Genomic DNA, 24,450 nt, shown 5'->3' with positions numbered 1-24,450 from the left:
GCAAAGATAAAACACAAACGGGAGGCTCCTGCGCTTTTACGCTCCTGTGAAACGTCTGTGGTTGTTTTGTTGAGTTTTTCGAGATTGTAAAAGGCACGCCAATGTAAAATGTAGGCTGGAGGGAGAGAATATCTTCGAACAGCAGTGTAGTCCGGGAGGAAGCAGAAAGCAGCTTGGGATCTGCTGCCCTGGGTGCTTGATTTATTATTTATTTATATTATTTATTAGTTAAGACTTAAGAACTCACATTTCCTTCAATATGGATCCCAAGGCAGCTTACAGAAATGACATGCATGTCTCTGTATGATATATCAAAAGGATATACAGATAAACTATAAAATCACCTATAGAGTTCCATAATGCGCAGAGTAAAATAGAAGAATAAAAAATAGTTTCACCAAACACATGGTGAATAAAAGGTGTGGTGGTGGGACTTTCCTTGTTCCTTAAAACTACCCACTGTGGGGGTTGTATTTCCCCAAAGGAAGGAGCTCCAGAGTCAGGAAAGCACTACAGGAAATACCCTGTCCTATGCCCCTGAACATTTTATATATTTGTTCTATTGTTTTAAAATTGTAAACCGCCTTGGCTGCCTTGGTAGAAAGGCAGTATATAAATCCAATAAACAAACAAAATAAAATAATCCCTATTGGCCACACTGGCTGAGGGTGATGGGACCTGAGTGTTGACCTGAGAGTTCCAACCTCTGGGTGGGAGCACTGCATTGGCTACTCAATATATAGAAAGGTGTTCTTGTAGGTATCGAGAGTCCCAGATAGTTTAGGGCTTTACAGTGGTACCTCTAGTTACGAACATAATTCATTCTGGAGCTCCGTTCTTAACCTGAAACTTATTAACTAGAGGTGTGCTTTCGTTAATGGGGCCTCTTGCTGCCACTGTGCCGCCGGCACACAATTTCCGTTCTCATCCTGGGGCAAAGTTCTTAACTCGAGGTAACTCTTCCTGGTTAGCGGAGTTTGTAACCTGAGGAGTTTGTAACTCGAGGTAACACTGTCTATGGCTTGTATCAGGAGTGAGGAACCTATGGCTCTACAAATGATGTTGGGAGTACAACTTGCATCAACTTTGGCCATTGTCCATATAGCCTGAGGGTTGGGTGTCCAACAACAGCAGCAGAACCATAGGTACCCCACTGCTACACAAATAAAAGTGCATATAGCTCAACAAGGGTTTCTGACTTTTAAAAAGAACAATGAATCTGCACACACACACCCCTTGCCTGTGGGACTTGTTGTCTAAAGCCTCCATCCTGGAACTGAGCCTCATGACCACACCAGCAGCCTAATTTTTGTACTTTTTATGCTCTTTGTTTCTGCTGATGGATCTCTGGGCTTTAAAAAAAAAGTAAATCCCACATGCTTAAATGATGCCAACCCCTGCTGTAATTCTCTTTGAGTATTGCATATTTTCCCACAAAACAATTCCTAAAGTTGCAAAAAAGTTCAGTTTACTGAAATGCCCACACCCTGGCTCCTTCCCAAGCCAAATCCCACACTCACGTTGCATACAGAAGCCTCATGCTCCACTGACTTGCATGGAGATGCACTGTTTTGCAAAAATAATACATTTTTGCACAAAGGAAAGAGCAGGGATTTCAATCTTTGCTGCTACTTTTTGTTGTTTGGGAACAGGGAGGCATCTGCTACCTAATCCCAGATACCATTAAAATATTGGATCTCCAAATAAATAGGGTCTGTTCAAATCAGAAATTCAAGGAGTGCCTCTTATCAAAGCATTTTGTACCTATGCCCAAATCTTGGGTTCTTCACTGTTTTCTGTGTATCTCTCACTTCCATCTCAGCAAAGTGAGAGATCTAAGGAACTAGAAGTGGAGGCCTGTGTGTTAATCTAGCCATCACGGATGCCTCTGAACTGGCTGCTAGGAAGCCTATAGTATTATTACTGTTTGTTCTAGGGTTGTACTGTACTTCCAAACACACTTTCAAGGACGTAATCTCCATTTTGCTCAGTGAAGCTTACTGCTGGCCCAAATCCAAATCAGACAGCTTGCAAAATGAACCTTTAAATTCTACATCAATGAATAAAAATGTATTCATGGCCTTACATGACCAGAGAACCAGAAAAGGGAGATCCGCAATGTACACTACACATTTTCTGAACCTGAAGCTCAGAATGAATATTTGCTGGGTAAGCTTGAAGTCTCTGAAGAACAGCAGCAAAAACTGCAAGCAGACCTTCAACAAATTATGAAGAGGGCAGCTTCATAGGCCAGTGAATCTGGCAGCACGGATGAGCTGTAGGGTCAACTTTTGAATTAGCAAGAAATCTTAACTGAGTCTGAGGATGTACACCAATAGGCAAAATCTGTCACAGCTCTAAGAATGGCACAAACTGAAGAGGAGAGATGGTGAGTTTGAGTTAACATTAGGTACTCTGTTAGGTTGGCAAACGTTAAAAGCAAATTGACAGTGTCATAGAAAATTGATTATCTGTGATTCATTCTTGCAGCAAGAGCCATACAGTGGGGTAGCTGGCTGCGGCTATTGTCCAGTTTATAGTATATGCCTGATCCTAAGAGTTAAATTTAGTTCCAGTATTGCCTACTACAGCAGATTATTTTTATTTATTTATTGTACTTTTATTGCATTTTCTTTTGAATTCATATTCCGTTTGCTGCTTTGGGGGCCTCTGAGTTAAAAGGAAACATGTAAAAGAGGCATAAAAATAATGTAAATCTGCCTCTGGCAGCATGGCCAATGCTCAGGGATGATGAAGTTTGTATTCCAGCAGCATCTAGAATGCCAAAAGTTCCCTATATTTTTGCATTGTAGATTTTAAGTAAAAAACCACCTTATACAAAGCAGGCCAATAAAGATCGCTGTGGTGTAACTCTTACTACAGTGGTACCTCAGGTTAAGTACTTAATTTGTTCCGGAGGTCCGTTCTTAACCTGAAACTGTTCTTAACCTGAAGCACCACTTTAGCTAATGGGGCCTCCTGCTGCCACTGCGCTGCCGGAGCACGATTTCTGTTCTCATCCTGAAGCAAAGTTCTTAACCCGAGGTACTATTTCTGGGTTAGCGGAGTCTGTAACCTGAAGCGTATGTAACCTGAAGTGTATGTAACCCGAGGTACCACTGTACTTTCATCTGTGGTGAGGTTTATCCAACACACATCCTCTTGAGTCTTTCGCAAGAGCCACCCATCAATCAGGACTACGAGCAACTCGTAGTGCCCACCTGCTGCCTAAAGACAAAACTGAAAATGTTCTCTCCCTCCCATGCTGAGCTCATCTTCGTGCCTTTAAAAAAAATACAGTACTTTGTTTCTAAAGTGAGAATTGCTCTTGTAGCAAGAGCATTCTCCTTCGCTCAGATAGGGGAGAGCTGTGTATGGGGTGGTTATTTAAGGTGTACCTGTAGGAATTGCACTCGCCCCATGCTCAGAAGTTATGACTTCACATCGCTCAGTGGTGACTGCAGGCACAAAGCCAAGCCCTGGCTCTGCATCTAGGTCCCTACACCCCGGGGTGAGGAAGGGATTACACAGCTTCTCCCAGCAGGATGGCAAATTGATGTTTCCAAGGCCTTACCTTACATAGTCTAAGTTGGAGACTCATAAAATCATGACCTAATTTCCACCCACCTGGAGCTCCCAGTCAAAGCTGCAATATTTTCCGGCCTGCTATTGATGTTCTGTCATGCTTTCTCTCTCCGCTTCCGCCCACCAATATCAAGGATCCTGTGTAGAATGGCCTGCAGCAACACTGTCTAGTTCAGGCACGTCCAACAGGTAGATCGTGATCTACTGGTAGATGACCGGATGTCTGTGGAAGATCACTGGTAGATCCTGGCAGCTCTCCCCCCCCAAAAAGCTTAGGCTCCCCCCCAAAAAAGCTCAACAAATTTGATCAGAACCCTCCAAAAACGGGGCTAGATCACTGCCAGTTTTTAATTCTGAAAGTAGATCACAATCTCTTGGGAGTTGGCTACACCTGGTAGTTCAAGGGTAACAAACAGCCCTCCAGATATTACTGTATGGACAACTCCCATCATCCCTGACCTTTGGCCTCACTGGCTGGGGCAGAGGGGAGCCCAATATCTGGAGGGTGGGTCGAATTCAATCTAAGCAAATTCAACCAATAAAAGATAGGCGCTATTCTGAGCATTTTCAATCAGGAAGAACACCTGCTGACTATACTTGTTTGGCAAGGGAGAGCTGGATTCTAATGCCTCTGCTAGGACAGACCTCTGCCTGAGAGCCAAGCAAGCCAGTGTCGGATGCAGAATCAGTACCAAGTTAAATTAACCAACTCGCCTGACTTGCACAAAGGAGCTTCCGTAGGGGCCGGAAAAATCTCAGCCAGAACCTCCCGCCGCAGCTCTTTCTGCTACATTCCTCTGGAAGGAAGAGCTGGGAAGATGGACTGTACGACCAGTGGCCAAGGCCCAGAAGAAACCACCCCACTCATTTATGCTGTATCTTCATGTAGATTTTAATTGCAACACAGACTGGGGAGCTAATCTTGGCAAAGTGTTAAGCTAGCCATGGACGAGCTGATGCACTCCGGGGTTTTTAAGACTACGACCGCCATCAGCCCCAGCCACTCATGCTGACTGGGGAAGATGGGAGCTGTGGCCCACAATACGCTGGCGTGTACCAGCTTGGCCCAGGCTGGCGTAAGCAGATAAAAGTGTTCGCAATCCAGGCTAGTGTGCCAGCAACAGAATGGGCAGAAGACTCCGTTGTTTTTAAAGTAAAGCTTTTTTAAAAAATAGCTTTCAGGCAGGAGCCGGTGCTACTCTCTCCTCTAGATCACAGGGTAGCACCACCATCTCACACTGGTTAATGACAGACAAGCAGGTTCCCCCTACCCCACCCCCTGCTCATCTGAAAGAGCACAGGAGAAACTGACAGTGGAATGTTAAGGCCATTGCAACTGGGGAGGGGCGGGAGGGGGGGCAAAATCCCACCCACCTAAAAACAAAAGAGGAGGAGGTGGTGGTGACATTAAGGTGGGTTCCTGCTCAGCCACCATAACCAGGCCAGGGGGTTGAAATGGCCTTAGCATAGGCTACTAACGAAAAAGAGGTCAGGCAGGGGAAGAGAAGGATTAGAGCTTAGCAGTTATATCAGTATCAACTAGCTTATAATGATTAGTAAGGTTGGGGTAGCAAGGACACTTTCTCCACTTCTTCTTTTTTTTGGGGGGGGGGGGGTGAGCCTGAACCGTTTGACAGCATGGAGGAGGCACTAGAGAGTTAGATCTGTTTTCAGAGAGGGAGAGAGAGGGTGCCTGGCAACTAAAAGAGGCGTCAGTGTCTCTGTCCAAGCCCTGCTGACTTCCGTCAGCCAGGAGGATCGGAGCCACAGGGGGACACATATTTGGTCTGCGTAAATCAGCCACAGTGAGAAATCTCTCCCTTGAGCAGGAGACGCAACGAGGAAGGCTGCCCCTTGATCTGCCTCGGTCTAAAACGGGAGACTCAGAGAACCTTCCTTGCACACAGGAGCTCCCTATGCCTAGGCAGCAGCAAGGAAGAAACTTAAATATGGAAAACAGGGAGTGGGGAGAAACCCCTATCAGGCCCACGGCCCTCCGGAAAAGACAAGAGAAGCCTTGCAACTTTAGAGATACAGCTGCCTCCCCAACAGATTGTGAGAGGGAGCCCGTGCTGGGAAGTTGAAACCTCACACCAAGGTATCAGTAATGTTTTAAAAGGGGAAGGGAGGGGTTCTGTTAGTGTGTTTTTTTTCCGTTTAGTCCCAAAGGGGAAGGGCAAATATATAGAACAGAGGAGGGGAAGAGATGCAAGATTCTGGTCCCGCTACATACAGACATACCCCCGCACTGGATTGTATCCCATCTGGGGAGCAGAAGGGGGTTTGTTGGGGCAGAGCCCTTCACAGCGTAGTCCAAATGCTATTGCACTCCGATTGGGGTGGCCCCCGCTCCAGGCCGAGAGCCGCAGCCAAAAAAGAGAGAGTCACAAATGAGCGAGGATGGGCCCCCTTTCGGCACCAGGCACATGGTGGGCAGCAGTGATGACTCTGCCCCCAGGCCGGCTACAAAGAGAACAGAAGAGTCCAGCGTCCCAACGCGGCTCTTGCAGGAGGAGGAGGAGCTGGTGGTGGGCGGTTGAGCCGCCTCCACCATCAGGCCAGGAACACCACGAAGATGATGAAGAAGACAATAAGGATGAGGAAGATTTTCACCATCAGCCACCGATTGGATGTGACGGACTGGAAATATTTCAGGATCTCCGTGTGGGCGCCTTCAACATTAAGCTGAGCATCTTCCACATTGGCGTCAATTCTACAGGATTGGCAAAAAAGGAAAGAAAAGGGCAGGTGAAGCCCTCAGGAGGAGCTGCCAGCTTGCTTCTTGCCTATAGGGGAGGAGGAATAACCCTATGGAAACAAATTCCTTCCAGTAGCACCTTAGAGACCAACGAAGTTAGTTATTGGTATGAGCTTTCGTGTGCATGCACACTTCTTCAGATACACACACGTGTACACGAAAGCTCATACCAATAACTAACTTAGTTGGTCTCTAAGGTGCTACTGGAAGGAATTTATTTTGTTTCAACTACGGCAGACCAACACGGCTACCTACCTGTAACGAGACCTATGGAAACAGCAACACAAAGTTGCCTCCCAGGATTCTTACTGAAATAACATACAGTGCATTTTGCACATATCAGACCAGTGTAATGCCACCCCTTTTGATTTGCAGCAGCTGGTCGCTGGCTGCAGTTGTCAAGCGATGAACCCAACATCTGTGAGTCGCCCCGCTAAGGGTCATCTCTGTCTGTTGGGGGTGGTTTGCCCTTGTGTACCAGTTGCTAAGAATCACAAGTGGGAAGGAGAGTTGCTGCTGCGCTCAGGCCCTGCTTGCCAAGGCGGGAACAGGAAGCTGGACTTTGTGGGCCTTTGGCCTGATCCAGCAGTCAGGCTCTTCCCCACAAGTCTTCCCCACAAGCCTCCTCCCAAACAACCCTTGTGCTGCAATCTGCCAGCTGCCTCAAGAGGGACAGAGCTTTTCTCCCCTGCCCACTACCTCTGGATGGTCTCCTCTTGTTCTTTAACCATATGCGCCAACTGCTGGAATATGGAGCCCAGCTCCACGATAGTAGACTCGATGTTCTGCATGGTGTCTGCCCGGCTCTGGATGTACGTATCCTACAAAAGAGGAACGGGTGATGTGGGCAAGGGGTTTGGAATAGATGATCCTTAGGGTCCCTTCCAACTCTACAATTCTATGATTGCCTGCTCTCTTTTCTGTACCACTGTTACCAGGCAGATCTGTGGATCTGGTGTTTTTGGTGACAACTCCCATCTACAACTCCCATTCATCCCTAACCACTGGCTACGCTGACTGGGGCTAATGGGAACTCAAGTTAAACAACATCTGGAGGGCCACAGCCTCTCTATCCTTGCTTCACGCCTCTGTAAGTGCATTTAATATTTGATCCCTGGCTGGTTGGGATGTGTGTCTAGGACAGGGGTGGGAAACCTGTCAGGCTCTCCAGGAGGTGTTGGAAGTACAACTCTCATTACCACTGGCCATAATGACTGGGGAGGATGGGGATTGGTCTCCCAACAACAGCTTGCGGGCACCAGGCTCCCCATCCCTGCATTAGTGTGATGTGAGAACCCAAAGCAGGTCTATGCAAGTAGCAGACAGCTCAATTCTGACAGGCTCCCCCCCAAGCCAATAGGCTACAATTAGCAAGGCTGCCAAAGGACAGAGGGCAAAGCTGCTCAGAAGAAACAGGGAGTTCCACCAGTGACATGAATGTTCATGTGTGCTTTTGTTTGTAGACAGATGTTTCTTATCCTATAGCTCAGCCATGGGAAGCTAAAGAATGACAACACCCAAAATAAAGCCAGTCAGCCTCTCCCATTGCTCCACATCCCTTATTTTTAGTGCAAATGTCTGCAGGCCCACCCACTCCCCCTGCCAAGGCACCTGCTCGTTGATGAGTTGCAACTGCTGGCTGGCCCGGTTGTCCATGTCAATAGCCACGTCCCCCGAGTGCCGACGTTCGTCCTGAAGCATAGCGGAGCCACCTGTGGACATCAGCCGGCGAGGTCAGACTGCTTCCCCCACCTCATTTCAACCCCACCTTCCCCCTTCAATAGGGTACCTGCAGCACCACTTTCCAGTTCCCTCTGGCAGCAGGGGACTGCCTGCTCTGACTCACCTAGATTGCTTGCGGCGAGGGGAATGGCGGAGACCGGGGGGCGGGAGAACTGTTCTCGCCGAGTTTTCTGCTGTTTAAGATTCTGGGGAAGGAAGTTGGGAGGGTCAGGGCAAGCCAAGCAATCAAGGCACACAAGTTAAAGTTTCCCTTTCATCCCATTGCCCACACATCAGAGCAATGCATAATATCACTAGCTCCTCCAGGTGTGAGGAAACATTGGCTCTCCAGACACTGCTTGAACTACATCATCCATGGCCACTGGGGCTGATGGGAGTTGTACTTCAGCAACATCTGGAGGCCCAAAGGTTCCCCCCCAAGCTTGCTTTACATTTAGTGATGGTGATCCATAAGGTTGTACAATTTACACAGACTTTTCACCACCTCTCATGGAAACTTGACACTGTTGTTTCCGCTTTTTTTTAGCCCATTTTTCTCCAAACAAGAGGGATAACAATATAGATAACAAAGGTTCAAATTTAGGCAGTCTCCACATGCTTTTGCCTTTGATCAGGGTTGATAAGGCATTCATTTTATAATTGTGTTTATAGGGTGGATGGGTGTGGGTGGGTGTAGTCAAGAGCTGCCTTATTTATGTTGTGTGAGGCAGCTAAAACAACGGAAGCCCACTTTAGCAAAGTTTGAGACTGGTGGCTTACAAGCAACTTACCTCTGTCCGCACCTCCAGAACAGACTTGAAATCGTTGGACATGGAGGCTAACTTGGACTAGAAAAGAAGGGAAGGGAAGAAGAGTGAGGAAGGCAAAATCTGACCTTCCTGCCACCCTCTCTGACCAGAGAAAACCTATTCCCACATCCATACCCTGTGACTGCTGCTAATCGCATGCTAGGGAACGAACATTTTCTTTATGTCTAATACATATAAGACTACAACAGCCTTTCTCAAGCTCGAGTGCTGGCTGGGGCTGATAGGAGCGGTGTTCCAAAACATCCAAAAGGCAAGCAGGGATGCATGAACAGTATACCTCAAAATTCTGCATCAAGAAAAAAAGATGAGTTCTGCAAGCTGAATAAATTATGCATATTATTTTCCAAGCTGTCAGAATTCATTCTATTGCTTGTGAGTTGTGGGGGGAAATGAGCTATCTACAATACCCAAGTCCTGTTCTTTTGGGATGGGGGAAACCCTCTGGCTCTGAAGACATTTAAGGCCCGTAAACTTTAAGGCTTGCATTTTTTCAACCCTCTGCCTCAGGCTGACCTGCAGTGACACCACCACGGTGTTGGAGTGAGTTTGCACGTGCCTCCCACTCTGGCTGCCTTTCGCCTTGACAAACTCTTGCAGCTGTGCGATCTGTTTGTTCAGGCTGTTGATGTCCTGTTGAGAGAGAGAGAGAGAAAAAGAGGAACTGCCTGAAGAGGCAACAAGAGGTTGCCAAGAGGCGCTAAATCAGGAGACTGCCCCTTTAAGAGAGCTTGGAGGAGGAGGAGGAGGAGGAGGCAGGAACCAGCAAGCATGACACACCACAGTGCTGCCTCCCACGTTCTCTGGCACTTGCTTGGCTTTCCTTCCCCGTCCAATGGACATTCCAAGTGATGCAACGGAATGAAAAGCGAAGGCAGCCAAAGGAGGAGCAGGACAGAGGAGGCCCTCTAGCTCACCTGCCTGATGATGTAAGTCAGCTCCTCAATCTCCACCGCCTTGTCATCAAACAGAGATTTCCGCTTGGCCACTGAAGATACAGAAAAGTGTAGCGCATTAACCCATTTTCAGTCTGGGGGCCACATTCCCCTCCGGGCAACCTTCCAGGGGCCACATGCCACATGGTGGGTGGGACCAGAAGCAAAAACAGGCAGATCAATGTAACCTTTGTAGAGTGGGATAGTTTCTGCACACACACCTCCCTATGCCTTTGGTTCAAGGAGGCAAGAGGTGTTATCAGAGCTAAAGGACACAGCCCAGGCAGAAACACTCAAGGTAGGTTTGAAGTAAGGCCCATAAAGGGAGAGATGAACTGGGTACAGTCCTGAGGGTTAGATCAGGAGGCCCTGAGGCTCTCCGCCCTCTATATTATCTCCCATTCTCACTAACCAAGCCCGCCCCCTCTCCCTTCACTTGTGACTTCCCCGTTATGGAAGTGGAAGCTTGTCCTAGACAGGACAACTAAGGTGCTGCAGTTGCTCTCAACCCAGCTCCCTGCCTTCGTCTAAGCACAGCATTCATGGTCAACCACTCCCCTGGCATCCCAACACCTCCCCAGCTTTTCATCGGCATCAAATGACAAGTCAAAACTCAGCCAGCAACTGCGTGATGTGGATCCATTTCCCCCACTCCCCACAGTAGGCTCCAGCTTCATCCACACTCCAAATACTCACAGATTGTTAGCTTCTCCAGCTTGGCAAAAGTGTTGCTGAGGTCCTTCCCAATCCGCCTGAGAATCACAAGGAGTTGAAATTAACAACAACGGATGCAGAACTCAACCGCCTCGCCTAATTTTTCATTTTATCACCAGGTGTTCAAGTTACATGAAACTAACAAATCTTAAAATTGGAATGGGCAAGGAGTTATTATGCACAGTGCTGGACCACCCCGTGTGCTGGATTTCGACATTCCACATTTTCAAAAGCCCTTGCCTGACGCCGTAGAAGTGGTAGCAGCTTCAGCAAGTTATCGCAGAGCTCTTGCAAGATCTCCCTGTTGCTTCTCCTCACTTCTCTGGAGCCACCACCAGAAAAGCAAGGAGAAGCAGCTGCAGCTACTGGATTCCACAGCAAGATCTCATGGACCTCTCAATACTGCTTCTCCTCACTTCTCCAAAGCCCCCACGCATATCGCCTGCCCCCCACTGCTGCAAGAGAAGCAAGGAGAAGCGGCTGTGGTTTCCAAGTTCCGTTGAGATCTCACAGACCTCTTGCAAGGGCTAGGGAACCTCCAATCGTCTTCAACTGTTGGTCATAGCAGCTAGGGCTGATGGGAGCTGTAGTTCAGCAACACCTGGAGGACCACAGATTCCTCAGCCCTCCTCCAAGCTTGTCCTCCATGTTTCCAACCGCTTACCAACTTAACCCCCACTCCCTGCTTCCAGTACCTGCCATCTCACCAGCCATGAGTGCTGGACCTTACTGGCTGTGGGGCTGGGCTCCCGACACTGTATAGGGGAAACCTATTTCTCTGGATCCCCCTGCAGTGCTACATTCTCATATGTCCCTGAAACGTCCCCATGAAGCGATGGGTTGATAAACTCACTTGGCCATGACAGTGAATTCGCTTCTTTGCCGAATGGCATTCAGCACTGGCTTGTTTGGCTGAAGCCCATTCTGAGGGAAAAAAAGAAAATGAAAGACAATTGAGACTGTGTTAAGAACATAAACAAAAATGTGAAAGAAAGAATAACTCCTGGGTGCTTCTCTTTTTACTGGTCCAACTTCTCCAAGGTGGGAAAATTTCTCCCTACACCTGTCAGAATACCAGCCACGCTTCGCTCCCTGTCTCCCAACAAACAACACAATGGCCCGCTACAAAAAGATGAAACTTTATTTCTTTTGGGTCTCCAGCATTTTTAGATGCCAACCTTATGTACCCAGGAAATTGCAGCAGTCTGTGGGAGAATTTCTTCTGCAAGTTCTAAAGATCTCAGAAGCCCACCCCACAGTAGCTCAGAGCAGGGCTTTTAGGGTGGCTGCCCGTGTTGGTGGAATGGCATTCCTTTCAGGATACAATTACGCCCCACTATCTGTACTTTCCAGTACTTTCCAAGAGCAGACATTTTTGCTCCAACAGGCTTTCTCCACTGGAGAAATGGATCTATGCCACGAGTGTCCTTTTTGGGGGGTATAGTTTCAGTTTTGCTTTAAGTGTATCTGCTGGGTTTTGTGTTTTATCTGGTTATTTTGCTGGTTTTGTTATCCATTGCATTGACAATAAGTGTAGAATGCAATCATACATTGATTATGGTGACGATAACATTAACAATAATCAACCTGCCACTTAAGCTTATAAAATTACTTACAGTGGTACCTTGGTTCTCGAAGTTAATCCATTCTGGGAGTCCATTCAACTCCAGAAACGGTACGAAAACTAAGGCACAGCTTCTGATTGGCTGCAGGAGATTCCTGCACTCAAGCGGAACCCATGTCAGAAGTTCAGCTTCCGAAAAACATTCACAAACCGGAACACTTACTTCCGGGTTTGCAGTGTTCGGGAGCTGATTTGTTCAGAAGCCAAGCTGTTCAAGTACCAAGGTAGCACTGTATATACTACATATTATTGCTGTATAAAGGCCAGTTATGCAAACAAAACATATATAAACATTGATCGTTAAAATACACAACAAAACAATCCCTTTTAAAACATTACAATGTGAAACACCCATAATTAAAATGCCCAATAAAATAATCCCATTATCCTACTACAAGCCTTCTCAATGAGGTGTACAAATTTAACAATAAAACAGGTTTTTAAAAATCACAATTAAATAACGTGACATTAAACACTAGAAAAGGCGCTGAGAGGAAAGTCTCCATTTGTGGCAATGGAAACTTCCTTCCTGGGACTTAATAGAAGCTTGGTGGGCAGGGGAGGCCCCTTTGGTGGATTTTCAACAGCACCAAGAAAGTTAGGGAAAGTGAAACTCCCCTTTCCTGGGATCCAGACCATGCTTCACTCACATTCAATCACTCTCACGCACGCACACAAATCATGCACATTAATTGCTGTTAATGTCTCATCTCACTTGGCCCTTAGTTAACATCAGGAACAGCGCATGTGACAGGCTCAGGGCAGTCTCCACCCATTCCCATGCCTTGATTTACAGCTGTCTCTATCAGGCCCCCAGCCTAGAGAGGTGTAATTGCAGGAGTTCTCCACATCGGCCGCAAGAGTTAGTTCTATCCAAATCCCCTTGCCTCCAACTCAGCCTTAAGTGGCCCTCACCTGTCTGCTCTGCAAGGACTTGCAGGCGGAGAGAAATTCCTGGGTGCGATCTTGACACGACATGGTGTCCCACTGTGGAGGGGGTGGCGCAACTGGGCTTGGGGCAGGGGTGGCAGCGAGCGGGGGCAGAACTTGCGTCTGGGAAGGTCCCAGGTAAACGCCCTGCTCCGTGTTTCTAGAGCCGTGGCGTCTCCTCGTATTCATGGAGGCTCATAACCTGGTGCTGAGAGAGAGAGAAAGAAAGAGAGAGAGAGAGAGAGAGAGAGAGAGAGAGAGAGAGAGAGAGAGAGAGAGAGATGGTCATCAGCGCCCAGCAATGAAAACTTCAACCTTGCTCTCAAATCGCACCAGACAGGCTTCCCCACCCCATTGTAAAAACACTTAAATCAACAAGGGGCAATCTAAAAGTTGTTAGACTCAACTTCCCATGATCCAGGTAGCAGCTGAGTGGACAGGGATAATGGGAGCTGCAGTTCAATATCTGGAGAGCCACTAGTTCCACCATTGCCTTAAAGCTTGCAACTCTTTCAAGTACGGTGTTTATTATTGCATTTATTAATTTTATATCTCACCCTTCCTCCCACAGGAGCATCAGTGACCAATACAATTATTTTTATGGGGGGGTCAATATATTAGAATAAAAATATTCCATACACACACACACTATTCCAAACATGAAAACCATAAAAATATTATCTGCTTTTAGCAGTTACTGATTTAAAGCTCTAACCCTCCCATCAAAAAAATAAATAAAAAAATTTGCCAATCTTGAGAATTAATTTCACAATTTCCCATATTGTTTTCAGTCAGGTTAAACTTCTCATCAGGTCACAAATAATCATATAAATACTAGGGGGGGGGGGCTTTTGGGAGGTCACACTGAACTTAAAATTAATTGTTCAATGGGCTTAAACAGTCTATTTGCTTGAGAAAAAACTGTGTGATTAGCCAAGGAACGTGCAGTTTGGTGTATGGGCAAGCCAGCTTGTTTCCAGTTCTCCCAGTTTTTCTTTTCCTTGGGCTCCTGTTAGAGCTTTTAAATCTCTGTAAAGGTATCTTATCGTCTGCAATCCCTTCTGTTTATAACCATTGGGCTGTATTTCTTTTCTTTTGATGTAAGAACAAGGGATGGTAACAGAAAGGAGCAACTGGGGAGATCAGAGAGGGACAATAATTTCAAAGTCAGAGATGTGCTACAGCCAAGGGATTTAAAATAAATTGACAACAAATGTGAGAGGTCTGTTTCATCATTAGAATTACATTTCATGCATGGGCTGTGTCATAAATTTGGTGGAATGCTCCCCACCCCCACCAATATGTCGATTTGTATATGTTGGCAGTCTTGCTTGCTTGGATGATTAAATTAAGAGATTCTAAAATCTTTCAAAAGCTGGCAGATCAGTACAGAAAGGAAGGACTTGGAATAACATTTTTAACTTAGGTAAGATAATTATTTGTACAGTAGTGACCGTTTCCAACTATGTTGCCAGCTTGAGGGATCTAATTATATGTATTTGATGAAAGGCCTATTGTTCTTTTTCTTTAACTGTTTCCAACTTTTTGTAATCATTACTCCAAGATACTTTATTTTCTTTTAGCACAATTTAATTTTGGATTGGTTAAGGCACAATTAATCCAGTTGTGCGATATTGAAAGGCAACATCTCTGACTTTTGGTAGATGGATCCCATTCCCGAGATTTCACCTTAACAAAAAATCTTCAAGAACATTTGGTAAGGATATATTTGGTTTTTCTAACCCTGATATCATCTGCAAATAGGTTAAGCTTTTGTTCCACTCCTTCCACTGATACTCCTTTAATCAAATCATCTCCCCTAACTTTGGTAGCCAAAGGGTCCAGGGATATGGCAAAAAGCAGGGGTGACAATGGGTACCACTCCACATACTGAATCTTGGGGGGTCCTGTCTATTAAGTCTGATAGTTCTCTGAGAATTCTCAAATAGGTTTTTCAAAACAGTTACAAATATTGTGGGAAATCACAACTTTTCTAATAACGGATATAGTATTAATTAATTAATTAATTAATTAATTCCGTATACTGCCCTATACCCATAGATTTCAGGGCGGTCCACAACACAAAATGACAATATAGAAAATGCAAAGCACATAATAAAAATAAGAACAAAAGCAAACAAATAACCCCCCCTCTCACAACACACTTTAAAAGGGCGTCATGTGTAAATCAGCCCAAGGCTGATTTCTAGCAACGAGTTTCACAGAATCTGGTGCATAAAGGTGTATAATGAAGTCGCCCGTCGAATCTTCCTGGGGAGAGTGTTCCACAGGTAGGGAGCCATTGCAGAAAAGGGCTGTTCACACAAAGAAGGGCCTCAGAGGATGATCTCAGGGTAGGTTTATATGGGGAGAGGCAGTCCTTGAGGTATTGTGGTCCTGAACCAGTTATGGCTCTGTCAAAACCAGCACTTTGAAATGGGACCAGAAGCTAAGTGGTCCCCAGTGCATTTAGACCAGGACTGGTGCAATGTGCTCAAACTGCCTTGCCCCAGGGAACAACCCGGTCACCGAATTCTGCACTACCTGAAGTTTCTGAACCAAGCTGAATAAATTCTCCCAGCCCAATTTGTCAAATGCTTTTCTAGAATGATACTATCAATGTTACTTTTCTTGGTTCTCCCTGCCCCAGGTAGATTGCATTAATTAATATCCTAATAGGATTAGCTATATGCTGCTCCTTAACAAAGCCTACTTGATCTGTGTCTACAATTGTGGATAAGAGAAGTGGATGTCAACCCGTCTGCCAAAAGTTTCCTAAAAATCTTTGCATCTTTTTAAATTAGTGGTATAGGTCAATACTAGTATACAAAAATGGCGTCTGTCTCAGGTTTCTGAAATTCAATCACCTACGATTCCTTCCAAGCGGCAAGTACTTGACGACCCCAGAGCATAAAGCTGAATAGCCTCCCCATTTTAGGAAACTTGCTCCTTAAACATTTTGTAAAAAAAAAAAAAAGGAGGTGAAGCCATCTAATCCTGGGGTGTTTGCAGGTTTTAGTTTAAGGGGATTTTTCCTACTTCATTTTCTGCTATAGATTCACATAGATAACTTCATTGATCTCTGTCCAGGGGTTTTAGATTTACTTCACTGAGATAACTGCTAATTTGCATATTATATGTTACTTTATATTTATATATTTCATTGTAAAAGTCTCTACATCCCACCCACCAACCTTCTTTCGAAAGGTGTATTCCTCCCTGTCCTTGAACACACGTGATATATTTCTAGAATTTCTTATTAGTTCATAAACTAAGAGTTTTGATTTTTTGTCACAGAATCCGTAGTATTTTTTACTGATATATTGTGGCTTTTAAGAACATAGCAGTGCTGGCCCAAAACATCTTCCTGTCTGAAGCAGAGCCTAAATGGCACCACAACCACTCCAGTAGGGCCAACACAAAAAGTATTTGCTGCACTGTTCAGACACCAATCCCCACCACTCCTGAAGCAGACCACTTTGTCCTGCCACTTGGCTCCCAACACATACACACCCTCGCTACCAGGATAAGGCTACCAATGGCTACCAACTCACTGTCAATGGCTACTATCTCCACTGTCAGAAGCAGTAAGTGTCTAAATACTAGTTTCTAGAAACCATCGATGGGGAGAGTGCTGTTTCATGCAGGTCCCGTTTGTAGACTTCCCACTGGAGCATCTGAGTGCCTTATGAGATGCCTTATGAGGAACGGCTAAGGGAGCTGGGCATGTTTAGCCTGGAGAAGAGGAGGTTAAGGGGTGATATGATAGCCATGTTCAAAGATATAAAAGGATGTCACATAGAGGAGGGAGAAAGGTTGTTTTCTGCTGCTCCAGAGAAGCGGACACGGAGCAATGGATCCAAACTACAAGAAAGAAGATTCCACCTAAACATTAGGAAGAACTTCCTGACAGTAAGAGCTGTTTGACAGTGGAATTTGCTGCCAAGGAGTGTGGTGGAGTCTCCTACTTTGGAGGTCTTTAAGCAGAGGCTTGACAACCATATGTCAGGAGTGCTCTGATGGTGTTTCCTGCTTGGCAGGGGGTTGGACTCGATGGCCCTTGTGGTCTCTTCCAACTCTATGATTCTATGAGTGGCCACATGCTAGACAAGACAGGTCATTTGGTCTGAGCCAGCAACCAGGCTCCTTCTACGTTTTTATGTTAACTCAGATCTCCACCAGAACTAAGCTGAAAAACAAACGAAGGCACCCAGTGCCCTAGGACAAACTGCTCTAAACTACTAGCAACGGCTTCTTCCCCCACAGTGCTCAGTACGAATCCAAGAGATTCCTAAGTCCCATTGCTTTCCTTTTGGATTCGAAAAACTGCCACTCCTAATGGCAGTGGGAGGAAATTTAGATTTCACAAAGGCCCAAGTAGTGATGCCAATTGGGCAGGTGAGAATCTGGCTGCTTTGTGGTTGTATGAACCAACACAGGGGTCAGCAACCTTTTTCAGCAGGGGGCCAGTCCACCATCCCTCAGACCATGTGGTGGGCTAGACTTTTTTTTTTGGGGGGGGGAGAATTGAACGAATTCCTATGCCCCACAAATAACCCAGAGATGCATTTTAAATAAAAGCACACATTTTACTCATGCAAAAACACCAGGCAGGGCCCACAAATAACCCAGAGATACATTTTAAATAAAAGGACACATTCTACTCATGTAAAAACACGCTGATTCTCGGACTGTCTGTGAGCCGGATTGAGAAGGCGATTGGGCTGGATCCAGCCCACGGGCCTTAGGTTGCCTACCCCTGAACTAACATCTACTCTCCCCACAAGCTCTGATTATCAGTCTTCCAAGCCACCACCTTGCTGGCACAAATAACAAAGTGTTTTGTGGCGATATAAGGAGACAGATTTATTGTAGCATAAGCTTTATCATTCACTATATTTATAAAAAGCATTTTTAGATCACTCTTCACCTTCAAAGATACGAGAGTGGTATCCAATCGGCAGGAATAAACTAATTGTGGACATACTGGCTGGGGCTGATGGGAGCTGGAATCCCCTGACCCTGCTTAACATAAACATACAATGCAGCTGCATTTGAAATACTGTGCAGAAACAATATAAATGAACAGGAAAAGGTGCAGAAATGACTACAATTATCGAAGGGCTGGAGACCGTCTGGGAGAGGGGAGGAAATATTACAGCAACTTCTATTATTACAAATTGTCCAACAAAGAGCGGAGAAAGAGAAACTGTTTCCCCTTCTCAGAGTCAGCAGCTTTGGAACAGGCATGCTATTTCATGCAATACAATGCACAATTAACTTAATCAAACTTGCACTGTGGATATGGGCAGCTAGTAAAACTTGCGCCACTAAAAGCGGATACCCTGAAAAGACCAACAAATCGGAAACCTTTGTATACCTATAGTTAATTGTTTTGACTTTTTCCTGAATGTAGTATGTTTATTTATCCTATGACAAATAATAATAAAATCAGTATTTTAAAAACTTATCAAACTTACTGCCTGAAGTTTTGGTGAAGTGCCTACTAGCTAGGACAGCTTTAAAAGAAAGCATTAGAAAGGGTTGTGGAAGAGGAAGAAATCTACTAACTGTCAAAAAGGAACTTCCTGTTCAAACACAGTCTACCCAGGAAGCCAACAAATTACATCCAGCCTTGCAACACAGGGATTCTGTACCTCTCCTTCAATCAATCTTACCTGAAAATAAGCCTCACTGTATTCAATGGGGCTTACACCCAGGGAAGGACATACAGGACTGAGAAGAAGGAAGGCAGGGCCCCTATGGTAGTGTCGGGGGTTCAGAGGGGCTCGGAAACCCCAGTGCAAGTGTGGGACTCAGACCCCTTCAGGACCAAACTGTGAACAGCATTGGCTCAGAGTCTCCCAATATCCATCTCCAGCCTTCCCCTCTCCAGTAAAGGGGGGAAAGTCTGGGGTATATTTGGACCCTCGGCGACACAGCCTTGGCCACCCCTTACCCAGATAACCAGCTCCAATCCTCCTTTCCTTTCTTAAAGCCGGAAGCACTACTGTAGTTGCACTGCACCCTCCAAAGCTCAATTAATCTGTAGGGTAAAGGTGGCAGGAAGGAGAGTAGAGTGGGGCTCCCTCATCACCCTCAGAAAGGGACAACATGGGTTGCTTGTCAGGGCGAGGGAAACTGTGGGCCGCCTGGGATGCTTCTGAAAACATAGATGAAGCTAAGCCAAAACAGAAAGTAAAACACAAAGTAACATAGGAAGCTGTGTCTCTCATAACACTAGAATTAGAAAATAGTCAAGGAAGCTGGATGTTAAAAGATTCAGGACAGGCAAAAGAGCGTATTTCTTTATACAGTGCACTGTTAAACTATGGAATTCGCTCCCACAAGAGGCAGGGATGGCCACCAAGTTGGATGGCTTTGAAAGAGGATTAGACAAATTCATGGCTGATAAGGCTATCAATGGTTACCGGGCATAATGGCTATGTTCTACCTCCAGTTGGAGGCAGGATTATTCTGAATATCAGTTGCTGGAAAACAGGACAGGGCTTACTAATTGTGCTGGAGAAGGAATTTCAGCAAGTGTATCCTCTAATGTACAGTGGTGCCTCACAAGACGAAAAGAATCCGTTCTGTGATTCTCTTCATCTAGTGGTTTTTTCGTCTTGCGAAGCAAGCCCATTGACGAATTAGCGGATTAGCGCTATTAGCGGCTTATCTGCTGATCGGATCAGCTGATAAGCGGCTTAGCGGCTTAGAAAAAGGAGGGGGAGGGGAAAAAACCAGCAGGAACTCGCAAGACATTGTCGTCTTGCGAAGCAAGCCCATAGGAAATTCGTTTTGCGAAGCACCTCCAAAACGGAAAACTCTTTCGTCTAGCGAGTTTTCCATCTTGCGAGGCATTCGTCTTGCAGGGCACCACTGTATAAGGCAGCTTCTGGTTTAAATTAAATCTACAAGGAAAAAATGTATGAATATAAAAGCGCCCCGGAAAAGCTGCAATGTGAAATGATGGTTTCCTACAGTGTGAACAACCACAGTGAGCATTCGGGCTTGTGCACCCTGTTTTCCTCTTTTATAAACATATTAAGAAAACCTTGGTTTGCTGAGTGATGGGTTTTAGAACTTGCTAGGATTTGAGATTTCAGCTTCAGTTGCTGGAAAGCGCAGCAAGGGAGAGTGCTGTGCTTGTGGACTTCCTTGTGGACTTCCTAGAGACATCCGTTAAGCCACCATGAGAACTGGATGCCTGATGGACCAGTAGATGGACCAGTAGCCTGATCCAGCAGGATGTTCTTATGCCTTCTACAGAGCCAGGCCTATCAAACTCAGTATTGTTTACACTGACTGTCAGTGGGTGTCCAAAGTTTCACACAAGTGCTCTCTCCCAGCCCAACCTGGAGATGCTGGGAACTGGGACCTTCTGCACGCAAAGCAGATGCTCTACCACTGAGCTACGGCCCTTCCCCTCAAATTAAGATTCTAGTCCTCACGGTAAACCACTGGGCTATGGCCCTTTCTTGAGGGGCTGCCACATACATAGAATCATGGAATTGTAGAGTTGGAAGAGACTACAGGGGGTCATCTAGTCCAACCCCCTGCAATGCAGAAATTGCCCTACGTGGGGCTCGAACCCACACGACCCTAATATTAAGAGTCTCATGTTCTCCTACCGACTGAGCTATCCGGGTGAGGTTGAAAGAAGGGAAATGTTTTCAACCACTATCTGTGGAAGAGGAAAGTGGAGAGTTGGGGGGGGGGGAGAGAGACCTCAATTCGTAATAATACCCAGGAAAGGAGGAGGGGGAAAGCTTTCGCCCCTGTCAGAAAGGGGCGGGTGAGGACACACGAGAGGAAGGACTCGGACCAATCGGCTGGGGGAGGGATTTGGAGCAGGACACGAAAGAGAAGGCTTTGGAGACCACAATCTGTGGGGAAGGGGGAAACATTTCACGGGGACACACAAAGGGGGGGGAAAGAGCTCCGGCCGCTGTCTCTGAAAAAGGGGGGAACTCTTTGAAGCGGGAGGGGGGACCACACCGGGTGGGGGAACTTTTACGGAGGAGCACCGCGCTCGGCAAGAGTAGCCGGGGGGGGGGGCGACGGCGAAGCCTGAGGCATATATGAGAGACGGACCCCCGACTCACCGGCTTCGCGGACGCGGACCCAGCTCTAGGCGCTGCCTCCCTCCCCAGTTCCGAACACCGGCCTCCGGATCGAACGACCAAACAAGCCGAAAGGAGGGCGGGCCGCCGACGTCACTGCCACGTACCCCCTCGGCGGCCGACGTCACACGCACGACGCCGAGAGACGTCTGTTAGCAGCGCCTCCTCCGCTAGCGCGCGCGCGCGTATGTCCTCCCCGCCCCTCCAGCGACGCGGCTTCTTTTCGCTGACGTTGCGGTTGAGAGAGGCGGGGCTCTGTTGCTATGCGACAAAAGGCGGGCGCTTTCCGGGATCCTTGGCAAACGAGGAGGGAGGGGGGAGTGTAGAGTCGGGATTTTGTTGCTAGGCAACCAAGAGCCGGCGGGGCCTGCATTCCAGAATAAAGGATTTACCTGGGAGTAAGCTGTAATTGAAACAGGTCGGGCTGGCTGCTGAGTAAATGTGCGTAGGAAGGGCCGTAACGTAAATCAACAAACGGAGGAGGAGGAGGAGGAGAAACGTTGTGACAGGTAGAGATTCGGCTGGTGAGGCTTTTTCTAGCAGCTGCTCGCCAGGGTTTCAGGCAGTGGATGTTTCCAGCCCTATCTGGTAATGCCAGAGACTGAACAAAACAAAACAAAAAAAAATTTAAAAAAATCCTTCCAGTAGCACCTTAGAGACCTACTAAGTTATTGGTATGAACTTTTGTGTGCACACGAAAGCTCATACCAATAACTAACTTAGTTGGTCTCTTAAGGTGCTACTGGAAGGAATTATATTTTTTAAAAATTTTGTTTCGACTACAGCAGACCAACCCGGCCAGGGGCGCGGACTTATAAAAAATATTGGGGGGGCCCGGGAAAGCTCATGAATAATAAATAAGCTCATGAATATGCAAATAAAGTGGCGCCGCCTCCTCGTGAGCGAATAGGGGAGAGCGTGCTGCGCCTATTAATCAGCTCCGAAGGAAATTGGGTGGAGCTTTTGCTCGGGAGGGAGGGCAGGAGGCATGCAGCCCGACCCTCCCTGTGCATTTTGGGCTAGGGGAGGGGCGGCGGTGGCGCTCTGCTAGAGGGGCGCCCGAGATTATTGGGGGGGCGGAGCCCCCCAAACGAATTTTTGAGGGGGCTCGAGCCCCCTCAGGCCCCATGGAGTCGGCGCCTATGAACCCGGCTACCTACCTGTAAAAAGAGACTGAACCTGAGACCTACATGCAAAGCAGATGTTCTGCCAGTCAACTACAGTCTGTCCCCCAAAATCAAATGAAGTACTGCTAAAACACTACAATTGAGTACTACAAAGAGGTCATATTCTCCATTCTTTCCTTGTGTATTGTTTAGTAAAGTTTAATGGAAGATAAGGCTGTCAAGGGCTACTAGTCACAATGGCTATGCTCTTCCCCCACTGTCAGGGGCAGTAAGGCTTTTGAATTTCAGTTGCTGAAAACCACAGCAGCTCTTGAGCTTAGGTCCCGCTTGCAGGTTTCACACCGCCATCTAGTTGTTCACAGTGAACAGGCTGCTGGACTATACAAGTCATTGGCCTGATCCAGCGCACTCTTCCTGTGTTCTTATATCGGTAGTCAAATGAAATGTTACCTTGATATGCTCTAGCATCTGTTTCCTTTCTTTACCCTTTGTTTTTTTCCCACCCACTGGCAATATTTCAGCAATAAGCTCCTTGGGGGCAGAGTATTTGTGTTACCAGGTAAAGTGCACAGTAAACCACAACATAATTTGAGTTTGGAACCTACAAATTGGGCAGGCCAGATCCAACACTGTTGGCAGTCTTCCAACTAACCCACCCACCCTCTGTTGTGGCTGCCAGACGGCACTTGGAAAGAAAAGAAAAACCTTTTCTTTTTCTGAATATCCTAAACAAGCAGGTATGAATGTAGCAAGCTCTGCGTGAATGTAGCAACTAAAAACCTACTTCCACACAAGCCAAGTACGTACGTACAGAGATAGCGAACAGAGGTCTAACTTAGAGGAAGAGGAACTAAAATAAATCTTAACAAATTGTCATTTTAAATAGTCTAGTCATCAGCAACACCCCTATCAATGAAAACAAGTGGACCTTGGTCACTGAAGAAAAAATACACATAAACTAAGAATCTTCAAAGGAAAGGAAGACCCTGAATATTTCTGTTCTGTCTGCTGGGACTTTCTATCATGTGCAGGGTGGGGTGGCATCAACGGTTGGCACGCCTGGGGGCATGCTCAAAGACCCTGCCGGACCTCCTCACCTCTGCACCCTTGTTGGCTGCTTGGTCACCTTAATCTTCTTGCATTTTAATGGTGTTGCAGGGCCCAAAGAACAGGGTGTCTAACCACCACCTACTCATGTACCTCTTGGTCTGGCCCAGAGAGGAGAAAATGGCATTGAGCTGCTGCCCCTGCCTGCTTCCTCATTGGCATGCTGTGTCAAGCAATGGTGAGGCAAAGGAGTTGCAATGACAGTGGACCAAGGGTGGATAATACCTTTCAGCCTGTTTATGTACGCTACAACAGCAGCAAGAATACTTATTGCAAAGTATTAGAAGACACAAGACTTACCCACTCTGGAAGAATGGCAGATGAAAATGATGGACTACATGGAATTGGCGGAAATGACTGGCAGAATCCGAGACCAGGGAGAAGAGTCGGTGGAAGAAGATTGGAAGAAATTTAAAGACTATTTACAGAAATATTGCAAAATTAATGAATGTTAGAATGATGTTTGATTGAAGTTAAGTGGTTTCTAGCTGTAATGGTATAAAATAATATGGAAAAATTGGATTTTTAATAGGTAAAAATTTAATGCTACAATATATTAAGATTAAAGATCAGGATAATAAGGAGGGAAAGGAATTGCTGAACTAATAAATTGAACTGGAATACAAAAAAGGGAGGTATGAGGAGGTCCGGGAAACAAGTAAATGAAAGATAAGTGACGAAAAGATGGAATTATTTTTAACTGTTTTTTATTTTGTATTTTTTCTTTTTTCTTTTTCATTATGTAATACTGTGGAAACTTTAATAAATATTTATATATAAAAAAGATAATACCTTTCAGCCTGAGGGCGGCATTTAATTATGGGCAACCTTCCAAGGGCCATATTTCAGTGGCAGAGGTAAAATGGATGGAGAAACAAATGTAAACTATACCTACCAACATGAGTTTGACCAAACTGCAGGAGGCAGTGGAAGACAGGAGTGCCTGGCGTGCTCTGGTCCACGGGGTCACGAAGAATCAGACACGACTAAATGAC

At 46.2% G+C, this 24,450-nt stretch overlaps 1 protein-coding gene and 1 long non-coding RNA gene across 2 annotated transcripts; one reads left to right on the top strand and one right to left on the bottom strand.

Annotated features, from left to right (window-relative positions):
* Positions 1-4,452: 4,452 nt before the first annotated feature.
* On the bottom strand, positions 4,453-21,397 carry STX5 (syntaxin 5). The gene is made up of 11 exons (XM_083477649.1): positions 21,204-21,397; positions 13,081-13,303; positions 11,395-11,465; positions 10,524-10,579; positions 9,810-9,880; positions 9,409-9,525; positions 8,857-8,913; positions 8,190-8,271; positions 7,955-8,055; positions 7,043-7,164; positions 4,453-6,298 (listed from the first exon to the last, which is right to left on the bottom strand). Exons 2-11 carry the CDS (start codon positions 13,282-13,284, stop codon positions 6,139-6,141), a joined length of 1,041 nt encoding a protein of 346 aa, XP_083333775.1. The 5' UTR covers positions 13,285-13,303; positions 21,204-21,397; the 3' UTR covers positions 4,453-6,138.
* LOC310694558 lies at positions 16,412-21,410 on the top strand. Its single transcript, XR_014519747.1, has 4 exons — positions 16,412-16,776; positions 17,189-17,638; positions 17,710-19,603; positions 20,227-21,410. It is a non-coding gene; the product is annotated as an uncharacterized lncRNA (long non-coding RNA).
* Positions 21,411-24,450: the final 3,040 nt, after the last annotated feature.

Source organism: Podarcis liolepis, assembly GCF_965112155.1.
Source record: "Podarcis liolepis genome assembly, chromosome: 15".
In the NCBI taxonomy this organism is placed as follows: domain Eukaryota; kingdom Metazoa; phylum Chordata; class Lepidosauria; order Squamata; family Lacertidae; genus Podarcis; species Podarcis liolepis.
This window is presented reverse-complemented; position numbering and strand designations above follow the sequence as displayed.

Bases quoted from the DNA above. Each gene is read 5' to 3' on its own strand.
- STX5 (XM_083477649.1), bottom strand. From the start codon at position 13,284: ATGAATACGAGGAGACGCCACGGCTCTAGAAACACGGAGCAGGGCGTT. The intron at 8,272-8,856 runs GTAAGTTGCTTG...TTCCTTCCCCAG, and splicing joins TTCTGGAGGTGCGGACAGAG to AATCTTAAACAGCAGAAAAC. The intron at 7,165-7,954 runs GTGCCTTGGCAG...CCTCTTTTGTAG, and splicing joins TGCAACTCATCAACGAGCAG to GATACGTACATCCAGAGCCG.